We start from the raw sequence: 13,819 nt of genomic DNA, 5'->3' as shown, positions 1-13,819 counted from the left end.
TGGCTCGAATTTTACTCCTGGTATCAGGAGAACATGATGTGCGAAGAGGTGGCACGTTTGCGCTTACAAGCAGGCAACCGCCCGACAGATCTGTTAGTACAGATTGTCTAATTCAAGGGGCTAGTTTTCGGTACATTTTGAAATTCTGGCCGATTTTGCATTTTGGTATCAGGACCACATGATATGCGAAGAGATGGCACGAGGAATTTTTGGTACGTATCAAATTCTGGCTTGGATTTTACTCCTGGTATCCGGAGCACATAATATGAGAACAGGTGGCACGAGGAATCTTTGGTTCGTATCGAAATTCTGGCCCGTTTGTACATTTTCGTATCAAGAGAATATGATGCCCGAGGAAGTGGCACAATTTTTAATTCTCGCTCAAAACTTACCCTATTTGTATCAGGAGATCATGATACTCGAACTGGTGACACTAATTTCATTTCTGGCTTGAAACTTACCTTTTTGTATGAGGTGAACATGATGGTAGCACAAAGAAAATCTGGTATGTATCTTATTTTGTCACAATTTTACGTTTTGGTATCACGAGGAGGTGTTAGGTGGTGTCAGGAGGTATTAAGTAAAGTTAGTGGGTATTCCCCTCCTTCTGAGGGGCGAGTCCCACACTACCCCTTTAATGGGGTGTGCGTAAATGCACTTCTCCGCGTAAAAAGAAAGAAAAAAAAAAAAGAAGAAGTTGTGAGGTTGTGGTAGGAAATGTCGGGTAGTGTTGGAAAGTGGTAGGAGGTGTGAGGAAGTTGTAGGATGTGTTAGGAGGTGTTAGGTATTTAGAAAGTGTCAAAAACTGTCAGGTATTTTAGTAAATAAGAAAAAATAAAATATTTTACATTTTATATTTACATTTACATTATTACAATACATGTAATTTAAATAGTATATTAATAGTTAGTAGTAATAGTAATAGCTAATTTTCATCTAACTGTTTTTTGGGAAACACATGTTTACACAACCGACTAATAACTTTCGCATTGAGAAGATGGAGATGTCTAACGTGGTGTCGACGATTGCGGCAATTGAAACGTAAGTTGTGTCGTTATGTGTATGAAAACGTCTTTGTAAGGATATTGCAATTGAAAGGCATCATTTGTTTTTTGCTAAATACCCAAACTCTAGTCACCGATAGAAAAAATAGCGATCGCTCACTGGTAATGTCGGAAGTAACGGCCTAGTGACTCTAGTGAGTAACGTGTTTTGTAGAGATGCCCCAATGATCAGTGATCAGTGATTCAGCCGTCCACTAAATTCGCCCAAATGCGCCCTTTGAAGTATAACCAAAAAACTACATCGAATAATTTACTTTCTATAGAGAAATATTCTAATCATTAAAGCTACGTTTATTGGAACAAAATGAAGCCCAGAAGTACTTTCTAAATTATATAGATACTAATCTGCATGACTTCCCTAATATAATATTTGTATGCTTCCTTTGTTGTGTTAAAGGTATATTTTTTTTAAAATACGTAACGTTTACAGGAGACGAATATCGTGGACGACCACCTATCAGCAAAGAAAAACTAGCGAAACATAGCAAAGGTGAAGGAATTGATTTAAAAGGAAAGACATCAACGATAAAAAATAAAGTGCTGAAAAAGAAGTTAAAGACGAAGGAGAAGGTTATACAAAGAACGATACAAGACACTGCTCGCGCAGAATTACTTCTGACAGAAGATTATGGTTGTTTGGAAGCTGATCCAGGAGAAGTAACTACTCGTTTTAAGCAAAAACAAATTGCAGACAATGTAGACATAACCAGTGCAGCTAAACACTTTACATTGAATTTAGAATTTGGCCCATACTGTATTAAGTATACCAGAAATGGTAGGCATTTAGTTCTGGGTGGAAGGAAAGGCCATGTAGCTGCTATTGATTGGGTTACAAAAAAATTAGCTTGTGAAATAAATGTAATGGAATCTGTGCACGACTTGGCATGGTTGCACGTAGAAACAATGTTTGCAGTTGCCCAGAAAGATTGGGTGTACATATATGACAATCAAGGAATTGAAATTCATTGTTTAAAACAAATGAATAAAATCAATAAGTTAGAGTTCTTACCTTATCATTTTTTACTTGCCGGCGCATCAAGAGATGGTTATTTATCTTGGCTTGATGCTTCTATTGGCAAATTTATATGTTCTTACAATTCTAAAGTAGGAAATATAGCGGTAATGACACAAAATCCAAGTAATGCTGTACTATGCGTGGGTAGTTCGAAAGGAGTAGTCTCTATGTGGTCTCCAAATAGCAGAGATCCACTAGCAAAAATGTTATGCCACACGCAAGCGATTACTGCTTGTGCGGTTCATCCATATGGAACTTATATGGCAACTAGTTGTCCAGCTAGGTTTGTAAAGGTATGGGATATCAGACAATTAGCAGGACCAGTGCATAATTATCAGACACTTTCTCCTGTTCAACATTTGTCTTACAGTCAATGCGGTCAGCTTGCAATGGCAATGGGGAATGTAGTAGAGGTTTATCGGTAAAGATTATATAGTAATTTGCATTTACATAATAGTAGAAATAAGGAATTTCGGTGATTTTTAATTATTGTTATCAGATCCTCCACAGATGAAATGAAATCATATCTACGACATAAAGCTGATTGGACTGTAACAAGTATGCAATTTTGTCCATACGAGGATGTCTTGGGTATTGGTACAACAAGAGGAGTTTCCTCTCTTTTAGTACCTGGAAGCGGAGAAGCTAACTTCGATGCGCTCGAGAGCAATCCGTTCCAGACTAAGAGCCAGAGGCGTGAGCATGAAGTGAAGGCTTTGCTAGATAAGATTCAACCAGAATTAATTACTTTAGACCCAATTGCTATAACAGAAGTAGATGTACCTACCTTGAAAGATAAAATAGAGGCGAAGAAAAAACTTGTAGTGAGTGCCAACTAAAGTTAAATTATTCTGACTCTACGAGTATTACATCAGATTCGTTGACGTATTATTTTTGCGATCTATTTGCAGTACCTTAAACCAAAGAATATAGACTTTAAACCACGCAGAACGAAGGCGAAAGGAAAGGGAGGAACAGCGAAAGTAATAAAAACTAAGAGGATTCTTAAAGACTTAAGTCGAAGGGTAAATATCTATTACTTCCCGTTATACGCAAAATATGCATACTAAAAATTATTTGTTTCAGGAAACTGTTGACATTTTACGCGGAGCAGATGTGCAACCGGATACGAAGAAAAAGAATGTACCGCAAAAAGATTACGGGGTATTAAACAGATTTGTATCAAAATCTAGTCAAAGTACGTCCAGGTAACACAATATCGTGTTGTATATTAAGAACGGATGGAATTTAATTTTGTATTTTTTTCTTAATTAAGATACATTTTTTTTCTATGTATATTTGACTATATATCGAAAAATAAAATGTTTTTGATCTAATATATAAAGTGCATTCTTTTGTTGGGTTAGTACCGCGAAAATATCTACCTAAAATATATAACCTCTTCCTAAATATTGTTCAAAGATGGTGTAATACGTAATTTATTTCTTAAAATTGCTCATAAATACTTTATATATCAAACATTATGAGCCAACTATGTGAGGCGTGTTATAAATAATATGAAGATTAACAATGCATAATATATCAATTACACATATATCTACTTAAAGTAGCAAGGTATTTAATAAAACAAGTACGTGTCCCACGTTTTTGCTCCTATAATTTAATAACAGCTATATTAAAAAGAGAATAATTTACGTAACTGGAATTAATTTTGGAAAAGAGTACGAGTAAATTCAATGTAATCCAATGCTCCTGTAATCGGTCGCTCCGTCTTCGGATCGACGTAAGGTTTCATGCGAGCAACGCAATAATCGGCCATCTCCTTGGTGAGGTTCTAAAAATGAACAATACATTGTTAATAAACAGGACTTAAATCGATAACTATGAATGGTTAATCCTGTACTTACAGCATACAATTCCTCCTTGGTGACGTATGGTCGATCTGCGGCGGTGATAGCGCGGAAAGCGTTTTCTATTTCTTCAGAACTCTGCACGTTTTCGGTTTCCTTGCTAATCATAAATGCCATGTACTCTTGCAACGATACATAACCATCTCTGTTAGGATCGACGATATCTGAAACAGATAAAAGAAATTTTGAACAACTCGTGACTTCGTTAAGCGACGTTTTTAATACCGAAGACCGATCAAGTTTAGTAGCAAAATTTAAAATAAAATAACAAACCCAAAATATTTTCGAATTCCGGATCGGGCTGGGCTTCTTCCACCATCGGCAGATCGTAACCAAGTGCCCGTAAACACGACTTGAACTCTTGGTGGTTGAGACGTCCACTCTTGTCTTTGTCGAAGTGCTTGAACATCATGGAGAATTCTTTGAGAGCATCTTCGGAAACTCCGGATTGGTTACGCGCTTGTATCTGCTGTTCCAAATTATGTTGCATACGCATTCCCAACTGATCTAATTGATCCCACTGTTGGGCCAATCCTACTGTACTGTGTTCCGTGTAACGATTGTCCAGAATCAAATGCTCTTCCAAAATTGCACCCAAGTCTTCGATCTTCTTCAAGTCTTGGCGACGCGCGCGTACCTCTTGAGTTTTTCTCTGTAAAAGAAAACAATTTGTCGAATTGAAAACAAATTATCTCTTCATTATAAAGATATTATAATCAATAGGATCGTCGCATAAGTCTTACTTTTGTAGCTTCCAATTGTTGTTCCAATGATCCCGAACCTTCCATCATGGATGTTCTGTGACCAGAAAAATAGTTTATATGTAATCAGAGAATAGAAAGATGTAATAAAAATAGTTTTTAAAGTTGTGTGTACCTTGTCTCTGCCAACCATTGATGGAACGCGTTAGCGTGCTTAGCAAACTCTTTGCGTAATTTGTCGTTCTCTTCTTGACGTTGAGCCTCCTTTGCAAGCTCAACATCGCGTTCCTTGATTATCTTCTGCAGATTCCGCCAGGTATCTTCCAACGCTTCCATTGTGAACCAAGTGTACGGATTGGGACCGACGTTGAAGCTCTTGATTTGTCTGTCCAAAGCCGCGAGTGCGTCGAAGTCCGCTTCGGCCGAGGATAAGCTTGCTTGGAATTGCGCGTGAGCTTCTCTGAGCGCTCGTATCTCCTCGATGCTGTTGCAGCGCACAGGGTCGGTCAGATCCTCCTCCGCGTTCTCAAACCACGAATTGAAAGCCGACGCCTTTTTGGCGAATGTCAGGTACAGCTCTTCGATTTGTCTGAACTGATCCTGCATTCTCAGCAGACGTTGCTTTCTTGAATCGGAGTCAGCTAGAAGCTTCTGCCAGCGTGCGATCACGTCTGCGTGACGTTTCTGAATGCTGGGCGTCTGATCGTGTCCAGAATCGACCAGCATTTCTTTCAGGGAAGTGATGTTCTGAATTCCCTCGTGTTCGAATGCATGTAGACCCGCGTCGAAAGTCTCTTGCTTGGTGAGCAGTGTCTGAACGGTGGACAAGTCGCGGCCAAACTCCTCCGAACGCACGTGGGTCTCTTTGTCAGCGATCCAGGACTCGACAACGTCCGCCTTCCACATGAACTGTAAGTAAGCGGAATTGTCGTTGAGTCGAGTCTTCCTCCTAGCCGCGAGAGCACCGAGTTGTTCCAATTTGTTGCGTAGCTGGGCGCATCTTTGACCGATGGCGTCCGCACGATGATTGCCAGCTTTGATTAAAGCTTCTCCGGCATCGCAGATGTCCTTGCAGCGTTCACCGTGAGCGGCGAAATCGGTCTCGAATGCGTCGTGCTTCTTCAACAAGCCTTGCACGGCGGCCATAGTGTCACCATAGTCTTCCACCGACAGCAACTGTTGCTTCTCCGTGATCCAAGCCTCCTCTTCCTCGACCTTGGCCAAGAACTGTTGATACGTCAAGGATTCGTCTAATTTCTGACCTCTATTGGCGGCCAATTGTTTTAATTCCGCCCATGCCTGGTTCAACAACTTGAGGCGTTGCTCGATTTCAGGCACGCCTAAATTAGAGACGTCCATTAGCTTCTCGCCAGCCTCTTGAACTGCCTGTATGGCGGGCTCGTGGCTACCTAATTCGGCCTCCAGCCTCTTGTGCTTTTTCTTCAAATTTTGAACCCCGGTAAGATCGCGACCGTAATCGTCCGATCCGACCAACAGCTTTTTCTCCTTGATCCACGACTCCTCGTCAGCGATGTCCCTGAAGAACTGATGCAGAGTGTTGGCTTCGTTAAGTCTGGCCTGTCTGTGACCGGCCAAGTTACGGATCCTCTCGTAACGTTCGTTTATGCTCTGTCGTTTTTCTTGGATGCCGGCTGCGTCGAATTGTCCGCTCTCGATCAGAGAGTCAGCCTGTGCGTTCATGTCCTTGATCCTTTCCTCGTGTGCCTGGATATCGGCCTCGACCAACTGATGCTTCTTCATCAGATTTTGCACGGAAGCTAGATCCTTGCCCGCGTCCTCTGACGTGAGCAAACTCTCGACTTCGCCGAGCCAAAAATCAAGATCCTTCACGGCGGCTATGTACGTGCGTTGCTTGTTAGCCTCTTTCAATTTCATGGATTTCTCCGTGGTCTTCTGGGTGAGGTATTCCCACTGGTCGGCAATTGAGGCTAACCTCTTCTGAACGGCGTCCTCCGACCCTGCGCACTGATGCTTCTCGATAAGGTTACCTCCCATCGCGAGCACCGACTGAATCCTGTCTGCATTCGCAGCCAACTCTGCTTCGAAGGCTTGATGTTTTTGATGTTTAGATTGTATATTCGCTGGGTCTTTGTAGTTCTCTTCGGTGGCCAGCTGTAGTTTTTCGGCGATCCAGTTCTCCATTTCATCGGCATCACGCGAGAATTGCTGCAGAGTCTGGGACTCTCCCAACTTGGAACGTTTCTCGATGAGAGCGTCCTTCAGGTGCTTCCAGCGGTCCAAGACTTGACAACGTCTCTCATCGATTGGCTTGGCGGCATAGTGTTCGGCGGCGATCAGCTGATCAGCCAATGTCTGCAAGGTGGCGATCTTTTCCTCGTGAGCGTTGATCGCTTTGTCAAAGTCCTCGTGCTTCTTGATGAGAGCCTCGACGTTATCGCTGCTGTCGACGGTGTCAGCGCTGCTCAGGAACGCTTCTCGCGCGCTCATCCAGTTCTCGGCTTGTTCGCAGTCTCTGCAGAACAGTTGCAGCTCCAGATTCTGATCGAGTTGCATGCGCCGTTGAATCCATGCCTTCTCTAGTTCTTGACGAGCCTCGGCCATGGACTCGAGTTTTTCCTGAATCTCCACGCTGGCATAGTGGCTAGATTGCAGAAGCTGCTGGCCGAACAGTTCGAATGCTTGGAAGGTACCTGTTCTGGCATCGATCTCCATTCGATGTTCCTGTAACATACCAACGATATGAGGGTTCTCTCGTGAATCGTTTCAAAGACCTCGGTGTAAATTCACACGCATAGTTTTTGCATATGTTTCAATCCATTCGACCATAGACACTACGATAAGCAGTAGAAGGCAGCAATTACTCTATGAGAAGCATTGAAAATTCACTCCGCGATGGAATTAAAGGAGAACTTTGTAATCGACCGAAAAATATTTCTCGGGTAATTATAAACAAGGTTTGAGTAATAATCAATTACAACTTTTTAATTAAATAATTAATTTAAAAAATCTAATTCAATCGACTTAATTAATAATAATTTTAAATAAATGTAATTAAAAATTATTTAATTAAAATTGAATTAAGCAGAGTTAATCGAAAGTCGTTTAATTGACGATCGATATGAGCGAATTTAATCGAAGATATTCAATTGACGATTATTTTAAGCAGATTTAATTCAAAGCCATTTAATTGACGATTTGTTTATATGTTCAATGTTAAAAGACATTTATATAAAATTCAATTAATTGTATAAGTAACACGTATAAGATTTATAGATGGATGCCGGATATATCCGGTGCTCGTACCGAAAGGGTGTATGCCGGCAATGCCAAATTAGCTGAACTGCTTTATATGTTATATGTATATTTGTTTTATTTTGTCGTCATTGAATATGAATAAAAATTTGTTCTTATTTACGTTATAGATTATTTCAATAATTATTTCAAATAATCTGTAACGTAATGACGACAAAATAAAACAAATATATAACTTAGGTATAAGTTAAATGTAATAAAACCATAAAGCAGTTCAGCTAATTTGGCATTGCCGGCATATACACCCTTTCGGTACGAGCACCGGATATATCCGGCATCCATCTAATAATCTTATACGTGTTACTTATACAATTAATTGAATTTTATATAAATGTTTTTTAACATTGAAGATATAAACAAATCGTCAATTAAATGGCTTTGAATTAATTTTGCTTAAAGTAATCGTCAATTGAATATCTTCGATTAAATTCGCTCATATCGATCGTCAATTAAACGACTTTCGATTAACTCTGCTTAATTCATTTTTAAATAAATAATTTTCAATTAAATTGATTGTAATTAATTGTCAATTAAAGACGGAAATTAATTAAAAAAGTAATTAATTACTCGCAACCCTGATTATAAAGTGCTCCTCTAACATTGTTGCAGAGCGTAGAACGTTGAAGGTGTTAATAGGCGGTGACTTTGTTACAAAACATCGACCTGTCAATCTGTTCTCTTTTATGAAAAAGTTCACCAATCAACAACACCAAAATATACCAACTGATTAATCGTAAAAATATACTCAGAGGCAAAGTCGGACACGTCTTTCGATTCATGCTCAAACATTTTTCGATACCTCCGGAAGTACGCCGTATCGTGCGTCTATCTCTGCTCTGTGATTCTATAATTTAAATTACTCGTGAACAACCGTGTGACCACTGGACGAATTCAATATAAAAACGATTGCTTCTAGAGCTGCAGAACTCACCTGATGACGTTCGAGCAAAGCTTCCGCGCCGGTGACGTCGGAAGCCAACTCCTCGGAGGCGACCAGACCCATCATCGAATTGATCCAAGCCATCAGGTCTCGGTAGTCGCTGAGGAACCGTTGCAAATCATAAGAATCCAATAACTTTTCCTTCCTACTGTTGGCTTTCGCCGTCAACTGGGTCCACTCTTCGTTGATCTCCTTTTGCTTGGCGTAAGTCTGCTCGGCGGTTTCAGGGTGAGACTGCATCAGACGTTGAGCAGTCTCGTCCAACTGTTTGATCTTGTCTCCAAGAGCAGCCAGATCTCTTTCGAGGCCTTCGTGCTTGCGTTGTAAGGCCTGTACGCTGCGCAGATCCTTTCCAAGGTCATCGTTGTTAAGCGCCGCGTCCTTTTCGCGAATCCAGTCTTTGGTTTCATCGACGTCACGGTGGAATCGCTGAACCTCGTGGGCCGAGCCCAACTGATTCGCCCGCTCGGCGGTAAGTGTCTGCAAGCTGGTCCACTTCTCGTTGAGATCCTGTATCTGCGTTTGAATCTTCAATGCCGCCTCCGTTTGACCAAGGCTCATCAACTGAACTGCGATCTCGTTCATTTCAGCTAATCGTACTTCGTTTGCCTTCAAGTCCGCCTGGAAATCATCGAACTTCTTCTGCATGACCTCCACCTGTTCCAAATCTTCGCCAACATCTTGAACCTGAGCGTGATTCTCCTTATCCTTGATCCAGGTGGCCAGTTCCGCGGCTTCCCTCACCAGCACGTAAGCCTTGGCCGTCTCGTTCAGCTTGTTCTGTCGTTCACGCGCTAGTCTCAATAGATCGTCGTACTGGCCTTCGATCTGCGATTGTCTGGCAGCGATGGAGCTCTGTTCTCTGGCTAAATTCTGCTGGGAAGCGCTAAGTCCCGCTTCGGGCTCGACTCGCTTCACGTACGCGGCTGGAACGAAGCCCTGACGGTCGTTAACTTCGACCTTCCACCAGTCCTTGTTGTTGGAGTTTAAGAGCGTCAAAGTGTCGCCCTTCTTCATAGAAACTTCACGCGGTGATTTTTCGGTGTAGTCGTACAGAGCAACGACGCATTCTTTGCCGGTAATGTCGATAGTGGGCGTTTCCTGTTGGCGACAGGACGCAGCCTGATCTCTGAGCGCTGCTATAGTGCTGGCGAACGCCTCCAAGTCACTGACCAATGCTTCGTGTTTCTTCAAGAGAGCCTCGGAACTGTCCTCGTCTTTTCCGTAGTCTGCGTTCATAACGATGGGTCTCTTCTCCTTCATCCAGGACTCTGCTTCGTTTGCGTCCGCAAAGTACTGATGCGCCTGGAGAGAATCGTCCAAATCGTTCTTGCGCTGACGAGCCTTCTCCTTCAGTTGTCCCCAGTGCTCGTCCAAAGCAGCCAATCGTTGACTGATTTCCTCAGCGGCGAAATGATTTTCTTGGAGCATAGTAGCTCCTGCTTGGCAAACGGCTGCCACGCGTGGCTCGTGATTGTTTATTTCTGCCAGCACAGCCTGATGTTTCTTCTGCAAGTTCTGCACACCGATGAGATCGCGGCCACGGTTGGTGGACGCGGCTACCGGTTCTTTCTCGCGAATCCATGCCTCCTCATCTTCAATGTCTCTGAACAATTGTTGAACCTGGAGAGAGTCAAGGAGCCGTTGTTTGCGGAGACTCATCGGTCGCTGAAGAGCGGAGTATCGTCCCTGCAACTGATCCTGCTTTACTTTAATGTTGTTCGCGTCGAAATGACCCGATTTGATGAACTGCTCCGCGGCCTGTGTTATACCCTCAATTCGGTCCGAATGAGATGCGACGTCTGCCTCGAGCAGTGCGTGTTTCTTCTGAAGATTTTGCACGCTGGTTAAATCTTTGCCATAGTCCTCTGACATAAGTTGACCCTCGACCTCCGACAGCCAAAGTTCGATGTCCTCGACGGTACGATTGAATTGCTGTTGTTGAGAAGCTTCTTGTAATTTCGCGCCTTTCTTTTCGGTGGCATGCGTAAGACATTCCCATAGTCTCATGATCTCATCGGTGCGTGTACGAATTCGATCGCTGGCATAGTGATCGCTTTCGATCAGCTCCTGACCAGTGGCTACCATCTCCTCCATGCGAGTTTTATTGGCATTCAATTCTTGCTCAAAGTTTTGATGCTTTTGCACCTTCCCGTTTAGATTCGTGGGATCCAAGTAGCTGTCGTCGGTGGCGAATTTCAGTTTCTCGTTGACCCAACCCTTCGTTTCGTCGCAGTCGCGTTCGAATTGCTGCAATTTGTACGCGTCTTCCAGGCGACGTCTTCTCTGAGCAGATTTCTCCAAGAGAATAGCGCGTCTCTCCAACAGAAATTGACGTCTTTGAGCCACGTCGTCCGCCGCGTAATGTTCCCCTTCGATTAGCTTGCCGGCGAAATCGTCCAACACTTTGATCTTTTCTTCTTGTGCCGCCAAAGATTTATCAAAATCTTCGTGTTTCTTGATAAGAGCCTCTACGCTGTCGAGAGAGTCTCCCAGATCTTCGTTCGCAAGAAACGCTTCTTGTTTGGCCATCCATGCGTCCGCTTGTTCTGTGTCACGATAGAATAACTGTAAGTCCATACACTGTTCATACAAAATTCTTCGTTTTTCCCAAAGGCTCAAGAGTGATTGCTTATCTTCCGCGAGAGAATTTAACTTTATAGCTACTTCCTCTGCAGCGTAATGTTTCTTTTCCAGGAGTTTATTACCAGCCAATGTGGTTGCATCGAAGCTATCGGCTCTAGCATCGATTTCTCCTTTATGTTCTTGGTGTCTCTCAACGAGAGCCTCCGCGCCAGCTACGTCTTTGGCTAATTCGTCCGCGGATATAATCGCGCGCATATCGTTCATCCATGAAACCAGATCTCTGTAGTCTGCCAAAAATCTGTGCAAATAGTAAGACTCGTCGAGTTTTAAGCGTCGTTCTTTTGCTTTCGCGGTAAGACTTTCCCACGATTGCAAAATCTCAGCGCGTTTGGCTTGAATCTGTTTTGAATGATCCGCCTGATGAATGGCTGCCAGACGATCAGCCTCGGCTCCCAGTGTGTACACTTTGTCTTCCAAAGCTGCCAAATCGCGTTCGATTCCCTCGTGTTTTCTCTGTAATGTCTGTACGCTCGCGAGATCGCGTCCAAAATCGTCTGACGAAAGGACGACATCTTTTTCCGCGATCCAAGCCATTGTTTCATCCGCGTCTCGATTAAATCTCTGGATCTCATGCGCGCCAAACAGTTTTTCCTGTCTCAAAACAGCAAGCTGTTTTAATCTTTGCCAGGACTCATTGAGTTCCTCTTTTCTGCGCAGGATAGTGTCGCGTTCAGGATGTCCGTCTAAGAGAAGCTTGTCCGCCAGCTCGTTTACTTCTGTCACTCTGTATTCCTGGCTAGCCATATCCTTCTGAAATTCGTCAAATTTCCTCTGAAGTACTTCAACATGTTCTAAGTCGTGTCCAAATTCATCGGTTGTTACAAATGCTTCTTTGTCATGGATCCAGAACATTACTTCGTCACAATGCCGAAGAAATTGAACAAGAACTAGTGCTTGTTGCAGTTTAAGACCCTTGTCTGCCAGTCGAGCGAGCAACAACTCCCACAGACGATGAAGATCCTCTGTAAGAACAATTGTAATTTATATTACTAAAAGTTTATCTGGTATATTATAAAGGATTGAACAAACAAAATGTAACAATAAGAACGTACCCAATCGTTTACGAATGACATCGCTTGAAAAGTGATGTTGGGCTATCATCTCTGATCCAGTATTATCGAGCGACACTATGGCATTGGAATGGGCTGCAACCTCTGCTTCGAACGCTTGATGTTTTTGTATCTTCGCCTGAAGGTTCGTTGGATCCTTGTAACTTTCGTCTGAAGCAGCTTGCAGTTTTTCGTAAATCCATCCTTCGAGTTCGTCCGCATCTCGCTTAAAATACTACAAACAAAAAGGTTTCGTTAATAAATGTAACGAATGGAAAAAAATAGAAAGTTAAAAATGCATACCTGAAAGCGACGGGAGTCCTCAAGCTTGTCTCTCTTATTACGAGCTTCTGTCTTAAAGTTCGCGTACCGACTCAGGACCTGTTCTCGTCTCTCCTGAATATCCTCAGGATTTTCCAAGATTTTCACCTCCTTGGGTGTGATCTGATCCATAGTGAACGTTATTTATCGTACAGAGTTCGTGGAACAATCGCTTCTGTCCAAAATGGCCACGGGGTGTGGCAACGTCGATTGTTGCTGTGAAATCAATAATTACATCCTCGATAACGTGTTTCTTTCTTAACAATCGTGATAACTATCGATTCGTATAATTGTCTCAACTACTTTTATCCGAAACAATGGAAAACTGATGAATACCTTAAACAATTTTCCGGAATCTGACGCACAGAATGACAACTTTCGTTCGTCGTGGTTCGATACCGACTGCGAGGTTACTTGCAAGAGCAGCCAATGGAACGCTATCCATGGAACGAATCCACGTCGGTGATTGGTCGGTCAATTGGACGGTGAACGAATGAACCACCATCTCAGAGAGCGCGCTTTATCAATCGACTTTATATATAAGCATTATGTCATTGCAGCGTCGTAATCACCTTTATGAGTACATACCTGCTAAGAGAGAATGGCATTCTAAAACTTGTTAATTAGATTTTATCTTGCTCTCTTTTTTCAACCATTTAACACTTTAACCCGAGTGTACTTGGGTATATGTGCATTATATTCCAAAACAGAACCAATTTTACATGTGTTTATTTACAGAAATTAATCGGGAAAAATATTGTTTATGATACAGTAATCTTTTATTAAATTTCACCTACAAACAACGAATCACAGAACGTTACATTAGAGTTCCTTACGTCAATCCATCGTGTCTTCGTATTATTTTACAGGTAAATAATCATAGATTTATCCCTATTACAGTAAAGTCTTATCTGTTAA

General features: G+C 42.3%; 2 protein-coding genes across 3 annotated transcripts; one reads left to right on the top strand and one right to left on the bottom strand.

Moving 5' to 3' along the window:
- Positions 1–1,209: 1,209 nt before the first annotated feature.
- LOC128881645 (WD repeat-containing protein 46) lies at positions 1,210–3,366 on the top strand. The gene is made up of 5 exons (XM_054132919.1): positions 1,210–1,381; positions 1,495–2,500; positions 2,579–2,903; positions 2,991–3,104; positions 3,166–3,366. The coding sequence occupies exons 1-5, from the start codon at positions 1,369–1,371 to the stop codon at positions 3,289–3,291; spliced, it is 1,584 nt and encodes a 527-aa protein (XP_053988894.1). The 5' UTR covers positions 1,210–1,368; the 3' UTR covers positions 3,292–3,366.
- Positions 3,367–3,502: 136 nt separating this feature from the next.
- On the bottom strand, positions 3,503–13,350 carry LOC128881640 (spectrin alpha chain). 2 transcript variants are annotated; one of them, XM_054132905.1, is made up of 10 exons: positions 13,238–13,350; positions 12,884–13,117; positions 12,584–12,815; positions 8,877–12,493; positions 8,745–8,789; positions 4,827–7,354; positions 4,694–4,748; positions 4,224–4,602; positions 3,948–4,114; positions 3,503–3,874 (listed from the first exon to the last, which is right to left on the bottom strand). In XM_054132905.1, the coding sequence occupies exons 2-10, from the start codon at positions 13,031–13,033 to the stop codon at positions 3,746–3,748; spliced, it is 7,302 nt and encodes a 2,433-aa protein (XP_053988880.1). In that variant the 5' UTR covers positions 13,034–13,117; positions 13,238–13,350; the 3' UTR covers positions 3,503–3,745. The 2 variants fall into 2 exon arrangements, with proteins under 2 accessions (XP_053988880.1, XP_053988881.1); XM_054132906.1 differs by lacking the exon at positions 8,745–8,789.
- Between the last annotated feature and the right edge of the window lie 469 nt (positions 13,351–13,819).

The sequence above is a fragment of the Hylaeus volcanicus genome, chromosome 8 (assembly GCF_026283585.1).
Source record: "Hylaeus volcanicus isolate JK05 chromosome 8, UHH_iyHylVolc1.0_haploid, whole genome shotgun sequence".
In the NCBI taxonomy this organism is placed as follows: Eukaryota; Metazoa; Arthropoda; class Insecta; order Hymenoptera; family Colletidae; genus Hylaeus; species Hylaeus volcanicus.
This window is presented reverse-complemented; position numbering and strand designations above follow the sequence as displayed.